The 15005-nt window shown below is 31.5% G+C and overlaps 1 protein-coding gene across 1 annotated transcript in view; it reads right to left on the reverse strand.

Moving 5' to 3' along the window:
- btv (beethoven) overlaps positions 1–15005 on the reverse strand; it is a 65831-nt gene that overhangs the window by 27016 nt on the left and 23810 nt on the right. Inside the window, exons 15-18 of the mRNA XM_065499986.1 lie at positions 13469–13651; positions 7713–8033; positions 7258–7592; positions 6913–7137 (exon numbers count right to left, since the gene is read on the reverse strand). Coding sequence (XP_065356058.1) covers positions 6913–7137; positions 7258–7592; positions 7713–8033; positions 13469–13651 — 1064 coding nt within the window. The remainder of the gene's footprint in view (positions 1–6912; positions 7138–7257; positions 7593–7712; positions 8034–13468; positions 13652–15005) is intronic.

Here is a 15005-nt window from a genome sequence, read left to right on the forward strand (position 1 = left end):
CCATCAGCGGCTCCGGCAGCCGCCTCAGCTGGTGCCGCCAACAATAGTGATGACCATGAAATGAATATGATTGAACCGGAAATTATATTGCAAACATCGTCAGATGTTATATCGGCACCACATCATTTCAATAATCATGCTCATGCCCATCACTTACACCAGCAACAGTGTAATATGTTTTCGCATATGGCGCCACAGGCTCATATAGCGGCTGCTCATATGCGGGCTCATGCATCTCATATACCACCAACGGCATCGGCTTTGGCAGCTGCTGTAGCCGCGGTACAATCTCAACATCAACAACAGCAGCAGCTACAGCAGCAGCAACAGCAACAACAACAGCAGCAGCAACAACATCCTACATCACAACATACTATAACACAGCAACAACAACAGCAGCAGCAGCAACAGCAACCACAACATCAAACGCAACAATAAATTATGAATGTTTAATTAAAACAAACAACAATGACAACAACAAAAAAAGCATATTTGCAATTTACTAGTTTATTATTGCTTGTTTTTGTGTAACCGTGGGCATTATTAGAATTTATGCCGTTTTTACAATATTATAATGATTTTCTTTTTTGTTTCCTAACTTTTGTCAACATTCATTCATGTCGTCCCATTATTATACACACACCGTGGGTTAGGGAAATTTTAATGTGGCTGTAATTAATTTTTTTCCCCTAGATATAGGAGGAGTCCTTCCCAAAGAGGACAAGAAGCAGCACTTTTTGGATTTGTCAACTCCGATTTTAAAGAATTTTTACACAGTAGACTTTTTGACTACAGACGCTTTGTAAATGACAATTTATTTTCAATGTGAAAGCCAAACGGATAGATCGGATACTCTCCTGTGAAAGACCTAACTCAGTTGTTAAAATCCTATGTGCTGAGATTTTATTAGTAAAAAAACTATTTGAAAATAAAAACAACACTCGTATGTGTGATTATTTTAAGTAATTTTTTTACAAGGTTTCAACATCTGATCAACATATCGTTTTACCTTAATATAGAAAGGCCCTAACTCGTGTTGTTTTTGTAAACCCAGATTTTCATTATTTCGATAATTGGCCAGCGGTATTTTTGGTCAGTGGTATTGACTTCATCTTTTAAATTCATAAATTTTTAATATCTTTCAACAGTTATTGAATTATTTATATTTTATAAAACACAATTTTAGGTTTTGTTATATAAAATTTCATTAAGCAGCTTTTCGTTATATCATTAATCATCAGTCTTTTTCTATAAAAAGCAATTCCCTAGCTCACAGTGTGTTTAATTTTAATTGCACTCACAAATGTGTGATTTTTTTTTTGTTCGGAAAACCATGTTTTTTATGCAAACATTAATATAATATTTTTTTTCGTATTTGTAAGCTTTAATATTAAAACATTTTCACTATTTAAATGTCTATTCGTTCGCTTCCATTTGATTTGTGTTAATTTTTACTTAATTTAAACAAAAATGATTTTAAATTATTAATTTTATTCTCTTTTTTTTAGTATTTTTTTATAATTTTATTTTATATTTAATTAATGTCCTTTTTATTATTGCAATATTTGTTTTTTTATTTACTATTTTTTTTTAAAAAACATCATAAATTTTTACTCATTTTTTAATATAAGGTTTAAATGCTTTAGTAATTAAAATCTATTAAGTATACACTTAAAAAAACACACACATACACACAACTAACAAAATTATATATTCAGTAAATATTATATATAAATATATAGAGTTGCGTATGTATAAATTAAAAAAAAATTTATATGTATCCATTTAAATTTAAATAAAAACCATGAAACGTAATAAATAAAAATTATTATTAAAAGAAAATAAAAACAAAAAACAGAAATTATTTGCCACTCTTAAAAAAAACAAACATACGAAAAAAAAAACTTTAATAATTATTACGAATTTATGCAAAAATAATAAAAAATTCTTTTTTTTGGAGTATGTAAACAAATTTTGTAGTCATTTAGAGTGATGGAGTACTTATTACAGGTGGGTATGGATGGTTGGTTAAAAAAGTATATGTATACAAATATGTATTAAATTAAAATTGGAATAAATTCTCTCTAATTTCCGAATAAAAATCTCAATCATATAATCAACATACATACATTCTTGAGTCGTAGAAACTGCTAATAAAAACTTTATTTAATTTTATTTTTTTGTATAATTTATTATTTATTGACATAATTAAAACAAAAAAAGGGAAAATTACACTCTGATTTTTTTTTACAATTTTACACAACAAAAACATGAACAAAATTCCACAAAAAAATTACAACTTTTTTTTTTTAATTTTTTTTCTTGTGTTTGTTTTTTAAAATGTAGAAAAATCAGAGTACTTTCCATTTTTTTGAAATGAATACTTGTTCTCAAAAAATGCATTAATAATGCTATAGTAATTTTCAAATGCTTTTTATTGGAATTGTTCTCCACCTTAAAATTAATTATGTTATACCCTTCTCACGAAGGTGAAGGGTATAACCTTCGTGAAAAGAGTTTATATAAGTTTGTCATTCCGTTTATAATTTCCACAATATAATTTTCCCACCCTATAAAGTATATATATTCTGGATCCTTATAGATAGCGGAGTCGATTAAGCCAGCTATCTTCGGGATCCAAATCTTCAATAATTCTGTCAGACATGATTTCGAGAAGTCCTATTTAAAATCAGCACAAAATCGGTCCACAAATGGCTGAGATATGAGGAAAAAACCAGGACAACCTCGACTATTTTTGACCTACTATATCTGGATTACTAAGTCATTAATATAGGCAATATGGATATCTAATGATAGATATTTCGAAGACCTTTGCAAGGACGTATATATGACCATAGTAATTTGGACCTACAATGGGTCAAAATCGGAAATAAATATTTTTTAATCCAATATTTTTTTTACCAGAAAAAAAAAATTTAAAACAAAATTTTTTTTTTAAATTTAAAAAAAACAAAATTTAAATAATTTGAAAAAAAAAAATTTCCAAAACATAGATTATGTTTACCTAAATATATTTAAAATTTGTATTTTGAAGTATAATTTGGTGAAGGGTATATAAGATTCGGCACAGCCGAACTTGTTACTTGTTTTTTAGAATCTTAATATGTGTTAAATTGACTAAACAATCAAATTAAAAGTGTTTTGTTGCAAGTAGTCACACTATTTTTTTTATTGTCATTCAATGTTATTTGGTATTGAAAATGGGAAATATATATGATTTCATCTAGTCCCCATACAAATGTCCCGTTTGAGGAGTCAGAAATATGTTGATTATGCGGAAATCTTGCACAAATTAGTTCTAAATACTTTGAAACTATACTGTAAAGTATGTCGAATATCGGCAAATATTTGTCCGATGTATCGTGATATAATTAGACATGAACTAGTTTTATAAGAACCTAAATATTTCTAACAATTTTTGTGAGGATCGGTCCATAATTGACCCTAACCCCAATATAACCCCTATATCAGAAAAATATTTTATTGTTACTATTGATGGTGGTTATACAAAATTCGACACAGACGAATATAACTCTTTTGCTTGTTAATATATGCATTCTCTATTTTTAATAAATAAAACAAGAGGAACATTGAGAAAAAACAAAATATTTTATTTATTAATGTAACAAAAACTTAATGGATTTAAAAATTGATTTAAAATTGTCCAGTAAATATTAGTCTTTCATACTTTTTAAGTAACCAATAAATTTCATTAATTGCTTTGGGAACTAGTTCCCACTGTGACAAGTTCGAACAAATGACATTGATGGATGAACTAGTTATAGAACCAATCTTAAGAAGTTATTTAGCGCAAAATATTTGATTAAAAAACTAGTAACAGAAAGCCAAGCTTGTTAAATATTTAGAACAATGTAATGTCAAGTAAATACCAATATCTCTAACTTATTTCATATTTCTAAAATGGAAAATAAAAATGTTTAATGCGATTGAAAGTACTTCTATGAAAAAACAAGTAAGAAAGTATGGTCGGCCAAGCCCTACCATATAATACCATACACTATGTAAAAGAGCAAAAACATTTTTCTTTTAAAAGTTCAATAAATTATATTTTTGAGTGATTTATATGGGAGATATGAACAATTATGGACCGATCACCATGAAATTAGGTCGTGTGATTTATGTCTATATGAAAGTTATTAATATTGAATTTTGTGTGTATACCAAAATTTTTAAGCGATTTATGCACGTTAAAATTATTTTCGGAAGCGGGTCTATATGGGAGATATGACTAATTATGGACGGATCGTAACAAAATTTGGTGACATGAATTTTGTAACGCCTAAAAATATTAGTCTAAAACCCATCTTAAAGTATACCAATCGAGTTAGAATAACTTTCTGAGTCGATTAAACGATGTTCGTCCGTCTGGCTGGTCGGCTGGCTGTCCATGTAAACCTTGTGCGAAGGGTACAGGTCGCAATTTTGAAGATATTTTGATCAAACTTGGTACGTAATATTTTTTGGGTCCAAGGACTAAGCCTATTGAAACTGGCTGAAATCGGTCCATTATTTCACCTAGCCCCCATACAAATGTCCTTCCCAAATTGTACTTTATCGGTCATAAATGTTTAATTTATAAATGTATCTCCACAAATTACACTCCAAATAAGTTTTATATATACAAAATTCATGTCACCAAATTTTGTTACGATCGGTCCATAATTAATCATAGCTCCCATATAGACCCGCTTCCGAAAATCACTTTAACGTGCATAAATCGCTTAAAAATGTTGGTATACTTACAAAATTCAACATAATAAACTTTCATATAGACATAAGTCACCCGACCTAATTTCATGGTGATCGGTCCATAATTGGTTATAGCTCCCATATAAGGCCCACTTCCGAAAATCACTCAAAAATATAAATTATTAAAATTTTAAAAGAAAAATGTTTTTGCTCTTTTACTTAGTGTAGGGTATTATATGGTCGGGCTTGACCTACCATAATTTCTTACTTGTTATGATCTTAAAAATACTTATTCAAAAAACCTTCCAAAATGCGACAAAAATCAGAACAAACCAACCAAACTGCCAAAAGTCAATTTGTTAACTTAAAACTACCAATTTTGGTCCAATTTTCATAGACGCATGATTAATATTATTTATTACCTACATCACATTTATATTTATCATACGATCTATAAACAAAATTTATACACAATAAATAACAAGTGACAAAAATGGTGATTTTTTTAAATTTTTGTTTAAGGACAACCCCATGGGGTAAGTAACTAGCATGGGTGGATCGGCTCTCCAAAGTTAGTGGAGGTCGGTCATACATTTCGACTCGATTGGGGCACTTTAAATGGATCAAAGTGAAATTTCATACCTCAGATTGCATTTTGGAGGTAATCAAATCAAAATCAAAGTTTCTTATTTTGATCCCTAGAGAACGATTTTCCTTGTCATTTGGGCGATTTTTAAATTTGACCCTCCCTGAATAACTGAGCTGCATAAAATTTGGTCCTTATATATATGTATATTTATGTCGAATCTTAACCTGATAGTGATATTTATAAGAAGTTTATGCGTATTTAAGTGATTTTCGGAAGTCGACTTTATATGAGAGCTATGGTCATTTTACATTTTACATTTTGTTTCATAACTCCCATTTTCAATACCAAACATTTCTGTTCAATTAAGAATATTTGTGAAAAATGTTGTGCCCCTAAATACTACTCTCGAGGACCTATCATGCCTTCAACAGATAGACAGACGGGCTTACACATCTATGTCGTATTAGAATTTTATAATAACCCAGAATATACATATTGTTACGAAATTGTACTTGAATTCAAATATAACGATTTTAACGGCTGATTTAAAGTTGCATAATGCTTTCAAATAGCAGTGCCTAAACTTTAACATATCTGTAGGCACTATTAAATAAAAGCTTTCAGTTGATTTGATCGTAAGTTGGCAACGCTGTATTCGAATATTCAGTTAAAGAACATTGTAGAATGTACACCACAGATGGCGTATGTATTAGTAAGATCTAGAATATTCGAATTTTGACAGTTAAAGAATGCAGATGGAAGTGTTATAAATAGTGGCAGAGGTTGCAGTCGTGAGTGAGTGACATCAACTGAGTGCCTTAAAGTGTGTTGTGTTTTTCAAGTAAATTCGTGTACATTATAAATTGTGTCTGTATTTCTGCGAATTTATAAACGTGTATAAAAAAAACATTGAGTGACTATGTAATTCTGCTGTTATTGTACATTTTAAATAAATAAAGAGTTGTTACAATTTTTAAACTACTAAACGGCTTTTATTTGCAATCAAAAGTATCCGGTTTATTTAAAGGAAATAAACCAAACGTTTTGAAAAGGTTAAAACGTAACAATATATACGTTTTGGGTCAACGACCAATATTTCGATGTGTTACAAACGGAATGACAAAATCAATATACCCTCCATCTTTTTGTTGAAGCCCTTTAAGAAAATAGTAAAAATATTGTACATTTGTTTTGCCCGTTTTGTTATACTTTTTTATGAACAATTTTAACAAGTGAGAGGTTTATTCGTCAATCAATAAAGTTCGATTATAGCACTTTGTCCGTTATTTCTTACTTATAAATTAAAAGTCCCTTCAAAATGGAAATTTTCAAGCAAATTGCAAACTGCATATAAATGTACACTTGAATCAGTACGTACATACATAATACTTATAAAGACAATTCCCAAAATTATTTTCAATTTCAACAATTTAAACATCAGGAGTAACATTCAAATGTTTTTTTTATAAACCATACACAATATTCAGCCCCATCAGCGGGCAGGATGTTAATAAAGTGAAACAAAACAGAAACAAAACATTTTACACCCACAACAAAGGCAAACCATAGAAAGAATAAAATTTTCTACTTACTTATTATCATCCAACACTGAATTGAGTGCCTCAATCCATTCGGGATCAATACTGCCGTCACAAACAATCCATGAGTGAATGTGTGGTGGTTCTGCATTTACAGCGGCTGCTGTGTGTGTTAAAACGCCATCAAGCCATTGACGTGTGTCAGGATCAAGACGACCTAACAGTTGAATACGACTCATGGATTTAGGACTAATAGTGTGAATACGTATTTGTTGTTGCTGTTGTTGTTGTGACTGATGCTGTTGTGTAGATGTGGTCGCTGATGGCCTGGCGGAAATAGTTAATTGTGAGTACTGGTCCATTGATGCTGGCGATGTTGATGACATTGATGTTTGTGTAATTAAAGCTTGACGCAATACAGATATTATGGTAGATTTACCGCAACCGGGTGGTCCCATTACAACGACACCCATGCGCTTTTGCAATTGTTCATATAGTTGCAGACATTTAATCATTTGCATTTCATTAGCACAAAGACCCAATAAACTAAATGCCTCCGTAATCGACTGCTGTAAAGTTGATTTAAATTTGTCATTGATTTTAATTTCTGGAAATACATTTAGCAGCAACATATCAAAACGTGCCACATCATGCAGTGTCAACTTGGACATAGTGGACGCACGTAGACACTGCACCACCACGGACATTTCACCATTATTATAATTGTCATCATTGTGTACGACCACAATATTGTCATGATTATTTGTTGCATGACTATTACTATTATTAGTTGCAATATTGGTTGTTGTTGTTGCTGTTGTATTATTTGTGTGCTGAGCTGAAGTGCGTGTAATCTTTAGATTTTCCCGTAAACCTTCACCGCAAGCAAGTAAAATGGTTTTCAATTCTCTTAATCCCCAATCATAGTGACGCTGGTGTGTTAATATTTTGCCACACATATCGAACAGTTCGACAACACGTTCGGCTATTTCGGTTGCCTGCTTAAATCCTTCCACAAACAACATGACACGTGCAATTTCTCGTGGTTCCGGCTGTTGCATAACAATTGGACGAAATAATGCTTGTATGTTGCCAGGTAATTTCTGTCTGCCACCATAGTCAGCGCCAGCCGGATTAAGCGTTACAAATATGCCACAATGATGATTGAGTTTAATCTGTGTCAATGGAGAAGTGGAAGAATTATGTACAAAATGCAAACACATTGAGGGAGACGTAAAGTTACCTACATACATACATATATAATTTAAGTTCAAGGGACAAAGAATTGTAAAGATAAATATTTATGAGTCCAAGGGAAAAATGTACGAACATAAAGGTTGAACCGAGTCTTATACTTACATCTGTAGGGGCTTTATTTATTTTTAATTAAGACTGCAATCAATTTTCTTGTTGATTATTAATGGTATTTAAAAGAAGAATTTTGTAGCCTTTATAATCAATTTCTGGCAGAGATAAAAATGGAATTTACAAGTAATACAGCGGCTTATGTATAATTTACTTTAATTTAAATTCGAAAAAAAAGAAATAAAAAAGTAAGAGTGTTATATTCGGCTGTGTCGAATATAATACTGGCACCGACTATTGTGGATTTTGTATAAAATATATTAGAAGTGGTCATTATTTAGATGCCAATGACCAATTATGTGAGATCTTAAAAATTTTAATATGAGGATTATTTGTCGAATTTCAACTTGAGTCTCCTATAAACATCACTGCTTATAGGAGACTTATGCATATTTAAGTGATTATCGGAAGTAGTCCTTATATTGGAGCTATGATTAGTTATGGGTAAATCTTCTTAATATATAAGAGAATTATTTGAGTTGAATTCTCACTGATTACGATATTTATTAGAGATTTATGCGTATTTAAGTGGTTTTCGGCAGTAGGAGATATGGTAAAATTTAAACAGATTCAAACAAAATATAATTTTGTGATTTATTTTTACATGGAACATGTTGTTACATTTTAATCTTTTCAAAACGTTTGTTTATTTCCTTTAAATAAACCGGATACTTTTGATTGCAAATAAAAGCCGTTTAGTAGTTTGAAAATTGTAACAACTCTTTATTTATTTAAAATGTACAACAGAATTAAATAGTCACTCAATGTTTTATTTTATACACGTTTATAAATTCTCAGAAATACAGACACACTTTCTGAGAATTTATAAATTCTCACTTAAAACACAGCACTCTTTAAGGCACTTTAAAAACACAGCACTCTTTAAGGCACTCAGTTGATGTTTATTCATATAGCGTCTCTGATAAACTCACTAACGACTGCAACCTCTGCCACTATTTATAACACTGCCATCTGCACTCTAGATTGCTCTTTAACTGTCTAGAGCTTTCTAATACATACGCCATCTGTGGTGTACTTTAATCAATGGTCAACTGAAAGCTTTTATTCAATGTTAATAATGCCCACAGATATGTTACAGTTTGCTATTACAGCATTGCTATTTGAAAGTAATTTCGTAACAATATATTTCAATTCTATAGGCATTTATGTACTATAATATTTCGGAAAAGAAATTTGTGTGGGTTCTAAAAGGAATAATGGACCGATTAATCTTCTATATATATAAAACAGAGAAAATGTTTCTACCTATGTCGGTTATAGACTCTGAAACCATACAACCGATTATCTCCAAACGGGCTTCATTGGAAAGGAAATTTTCTGAAGATTTTTTAAAAGTTTTTTTTAGGTTTTAGACACTTAAATTACTACATTAGGTCTATTCGGTCCATTCATAAAGCCAAATTTAGAATTTTCTTACACAAACCTCTTTCCCAAATTTGAATTTTTTTTAGGTTTTAGACACTTAAATTACTACATTAGGTCTATTCGGTCCATTCATAAAGCCAAATTTAGAATTTTCTTACACAAACCTCTTTCCCAAATTTGAAGTTTTAAAAATATGTATGTCTTGCAATTTTATATGTAAGTACCTCACACGATCCAGTATTTTTGTAAATTCGAATTTTAAGGCGGAAAACCGGGTAAAATCGTCATCTCTATATCTCCGGAACTAATAAAGCTAGCACTAAGTTAATGTTAAAAACAAGTAAGAGAGCTATATTCGGCTGTGCCGAATCTTATATACCCTTCACCAAATTATACTTCAAAATAAAAATTTTAAATATTTTTAGGTAAACAATTTTTTTTTAATTTTTTTGAATAAAATTTTTTTCGAATTGTTTTTGTTAAATTTAAATTTTTTGCTTTTTAAATTTTTCTTTTGTTTTTTAAATTTGTATACCCTACACCACCATAGTGGGGAGGGTATTATGCGTTTGTGCAGATGTTTGTAACGCCCAAAAATATTAGTCTAACACCCACCTTAAAGTATACCGATCGACTTAGAATCACTTTCTGAGTCGATTAAGCGATGTCCGTCCGTCCGTCCGTCTGGTTGGCTGGCTGGCTGGCTGGCTGTCCATGTAAACCTTGTGCGCAGAGTACAGGTCGCAATTTTGAAGATATTTCGATCAAATTTGGTACATATTATTTTTTCGGCTCAAGGACCAAGCCTATTGAAACTGGCTGAAATCGGTCCACTATTTCACCTAGCCTCCATACGAATGTCCTCCCGAAATTGGACTTTATCGGTCATAAATGTTTAATTTATATATGTATCTCCACAAATTCCGCTCCAAATAAGTTTTATATACACAAAATTCATGTCACCAAATTTTGTTACGATCGGTCCATAATTAGTCATAGCTCCCATATAGACCCGCTTCCGAAAATCACTTTAACGTGCATAAATCGCTTAAAAATGTTGGTAAACACACAAAATTCAACATAGTTAACTTTAATATAGACATAAATCACATGACCTAATTTCATGGTGATCGGTCCATAATTGGTCATAGCCCCCATATAACCCCACTTCCGAAAATCACTCAAAAATATAAATTATTGAAATTTTAAAAGAAAATTTTTTTTGCTCTTTACTTAGTGTAGGGTATTATATGGTCGGGCTTGACCGACCATACTTTCTTACTTGTTTTTTTTTATATTTAGCAAAAAAACTTTTGGTGAAAAAAAATCGGGTTAAAAAGTATTTATTCCGATTTTGACCCATTGTAGGTTCAACTTACTATGGTTGCAAAGGTCTTTGAAATATATATCATTAGATATCCTCATTGTCTATACTAATGACATAGTATTCCAGATATAGGTCAAAAATAGGTAAAAAATCGACGTTGTCCTGGTTTTTAACTTATATCTTAGCCATTTGTGCACCGATTTTCTCGATTTTAAATAGCAACCGAGCCGGAAGAATTCGATTCATACATCAGTATGAATCGTGTATGTAAGTTATTTGGGGGCTTCGGAAAGTTGATTTCAACAGACAGACAGACGGACATGGCTTAATCGCCTCCAGAATATATATACTTTATAGGGTCGCAAAATTATATTGTGGAAATTACAAACAGAATGACAAACTTATATATACCCTTCTCACGAAGGGTAATACATACCATTTTTTAGCGTAGTAGCACACCCTGGGTATCCGCTAGTTGCAAATAAAAGCGATCAGTAGTTTATTTTTCAGAAATTTCCAATTGTATTTCAGAATTTTCCAATTGTTTATCAGAAATTTCTATTTGTATATCAGAAAATTCTAATAGTAATACATACCAATGGAAATTTCTGAAATACAAATAGAAATTTCTGAAAAACGATTGGAAAATTCTGAAATACAATTAGAAACTTTTTACGTACATATAAATTAAAAATTCTAAAATTCTATTAAAAATGTTTTAAATACAATTAGAAACTTCTGAAATACAATTGGAAATGGTCTAGTACATAGTTTCATGAATTATCTTAACAGACAAAACTAGAATGTTCTATTTCTAGAGCTATTAGCAGCTTTAATGTTAATGTTAGCAGCTTTAACAGATACTTTTGTCATACTTATAAACAATGTTAATAACTGAGTGTTATCCACATTGTTGAAAAGCATAATATTAGTTTTAACAGACCATTAAATTGAAATTGATAGTGCAATAACACTGTACCCCACTTAAGCCTGTTAACATTTCCCGTAGGCAGCTAATCATTCCAGATATTCGACCTTTATTTTAGATCTCGGGCTCTTTATTTTATGTATTCTGTACACCGCATCGTTTAATTTCTTAATCACCTTGTATGGTTCATCTCAATGGGTTTGTTGTTTGGGTGATAATAAATTTTTTAGTTGTGGTTAATACAATATCACAAGCTGGCCTTCGTCAAATCCTTCAGAATTCACTTGTCAATCATTTCAGGCTTTCATTTTGTCACTGGTCATTTTAATTCGTCTGCGTACGAATTAATGAAATTCATTTAGGCCGTCTTGCGGCTGGGTACTGTTTTCATTGTCTTTATTTAAGGCTTAATGTTTGATATCAAATTCTAAATCGCCAGGCAATTTCAGCTCAGTTCCAAAAAAAAAGGTTTGCTGGTGTTTGAGAATTGGAGTATTGAATAGCTGATCTGTATGCCAGCTGAAATTTTGGTATGTGTTCATCCCAGTTCTTTTGAGGTTCACTGATAATTTTTCTTAAATATTCTTCTAGATTCCTCATTTTCATGCTTCAAGCGTTTCCGGTGCTCGACGCTAAAGTCAAAGCTCTTAAGCCGCTCAATCCAATGGGCCAGTTGCCCTTCCAGTTGTTAGCAGCATGCACCTTAGGCCAGAATGATCGATTTTCAGTCAGGCTTCGAAATTATTCGGCTGTAGTAGCCTATGACGTTTTCCGTCCCGTTCATCACCTGCGAAAGCACACCGTCTATTCCGTATCCACTCTCATCGCTGTCTAGCACAAACTACGCCCCAGGGATGGAAAATACCAAAATTGGTGCCGTTATCAACAGTTCCTTTAACTGCAGGAAAGCCTGTTCTTGTTTTCACTGGAATGGACGGAACTTCTTGGTTAGCTCATTCAAAATTCGGTACAAATGGTTGGTAGTAAGAGCAAAGGCCTAGAAAACTGCGCAATTCATGAAGTATTTCGGACGAGGCCAGTCGTTTAAATAATTTCGTCAAGGTTTTGCAGGTGTCTTTCAGCATGTCTTTCAGTGAAGTCCTTCCCGCACCTGTTCCATTAAACGCTCGAGCATGGCTGGAGCATTGTAGAGTCCAAATGGCATCACATTAAACTGCAGTAACACATCACTCGCGCTAAAGGCTGTTTTCTTGTTGTCTTTGTCAGAAATCTCTACCTACCAATTACCACTTTGCAAGTCCAATGTGGAGGACCAACTACCCGTTACCAATTCTTGGTAGTTGTCTTTCTTGGTGAAGTCGTTCATATAAATATAATCTGCGGAATATCTGCTTTTAATTCGAAAATATAAATTTGCTCCATTTAAATTCAAGAGTTGGATTTTTTGTGTATTTGACAAATAATTAACAATTTAAAAAAACAATTTAATTCTATATTTTCTTGTTATTCCTAATTTGCTTTAAACTTAATAACATACTTCATTTCCCTATTAATTAATTATATATTCCAACTAAATTTAAAATTGTCCATACTGATAAGTAGATTTATAATTTTTGCTTATGTTTTGCAATTAATTTACTTACATTCTTTTCAGCAATTTGCACGGTATCCGATTTATCCTTTAGAGCACATTGTATGGGCTGTATGAGCATTGATATGGCCGAAAGTGTTGCTTCTTGTAAACGATTGAATTCATCAAAACAACCCCAAGCTCCACAACGAGCCAGACCAGTCAAAATCAAACCCATCGATTCAGTATCAACGTTCTGTGAGGAATAATACAAACAAAATGAAGTAGTTACATACGAGATGCATACATTAAATAATTTTCATGCTAAACTAAAATATTCAAAAATTTATAACTCGTAACTCTATAGTACAATGGTTTTTAGTAACAAACTATGGAAAAGTAAACACACATATGGAAACAACTCAAATATCTAGGAGGCATGTGAAAACAAGAGACATGGCCACATGGAATACAACAGAGTAGGAAAAGAGTGTAGTGTTCATTGGTTACATTTTGATTTCATAACTACATTTAATATTTAAACACATTCTTTTCTAAAGTTGTTTTTTATGTAGGTTTGTATTAATTTTTAGATTGTTTTAGTTTTATAATTATGAATATATTTTATGAAATACATTATTTTAGAACTCTGTGTACCTTCGAACCTAAAACAAATTGAATAGAAAATGCATAAACACTTTAGAATTGTATAGAGATGAGTTGAGTGCATAAAATTGAATACAATTTTCATAGATAAATATTAGGCTGGTACTCTTTTTGTTAGCTGCTTAAAGTCTTTGATTTAAACTAATATGGAATAAAAACTATTCAGTACTAGTTGTCAGTAGTATCAACTTTTTTTATATCCACCATAAAAAAAAAATGGTTTGTAACGCGTCAAAATATTAGTATATATATTCTGGGTCCTCACAAGATTCTATGACGATCTAGCTATGTCCATCCGTACACCCGTCTGACTGTTGAAAACAAAATAGGCTCAACTAAACTAATTTGTTTACACGAGAAGCACTTCGAAGCCAATCTTCGCTTCTAAACTTGAATAGGAAGCTGATAACTACAGCCTCCTATTGATTATAATCAACGAGATAGAAGGACAGAGTGTTTCGATTTTTGAATACGATGTTGATAATCATCGAGAGTGAAGTAGAAATGTTCTTAAAAATTGGAACAATCACAAACAAAAAGTATTAATATCAGTTAGAGGTACCAACTCCAACATGTCAAAGTATTGACCATAGTAATTGTCAAAAACCTATCTCTGGCTACAACAAAATACATGCAGTCAATGTATTTTGTTGTTGATTCAGACATATGATTTGTTGTATTTTTGTTTGACAATCGGAGTGTCTCGTCTCTATGTATAATTCTCTATGGTATTCACTTTTCGAGTTATAATTATTATTGTCATTCCGTTTGTAATTTCTACATTTTTCATTTGCGACCCCACATATTTGATTCGATTAAGCCATGTCCGTCTGTCCTTCTGTATGTTGAAATCAACTTTCCGTAGCCCCCAAATAACTTAAAAACATGATTGATACATCAATATATCGGGAATTCTTCCGGATCGTTTGCTATTTAAAATCGAG

Source organism: Calliphora vicina, chromosome 2 (assembly GCF_958450345.1).
Source record: "Calliphora vicina chromosome 2, idCalVici1.1, whole genome shotgun sequence".
NCBI classification, from domain to species: domain Eukaryota; kingdom Metazoa; phylum Arthropoda; class Insecta; order Diptera; family Calliphoridae; genus Calliphora; species Calliphora vicina.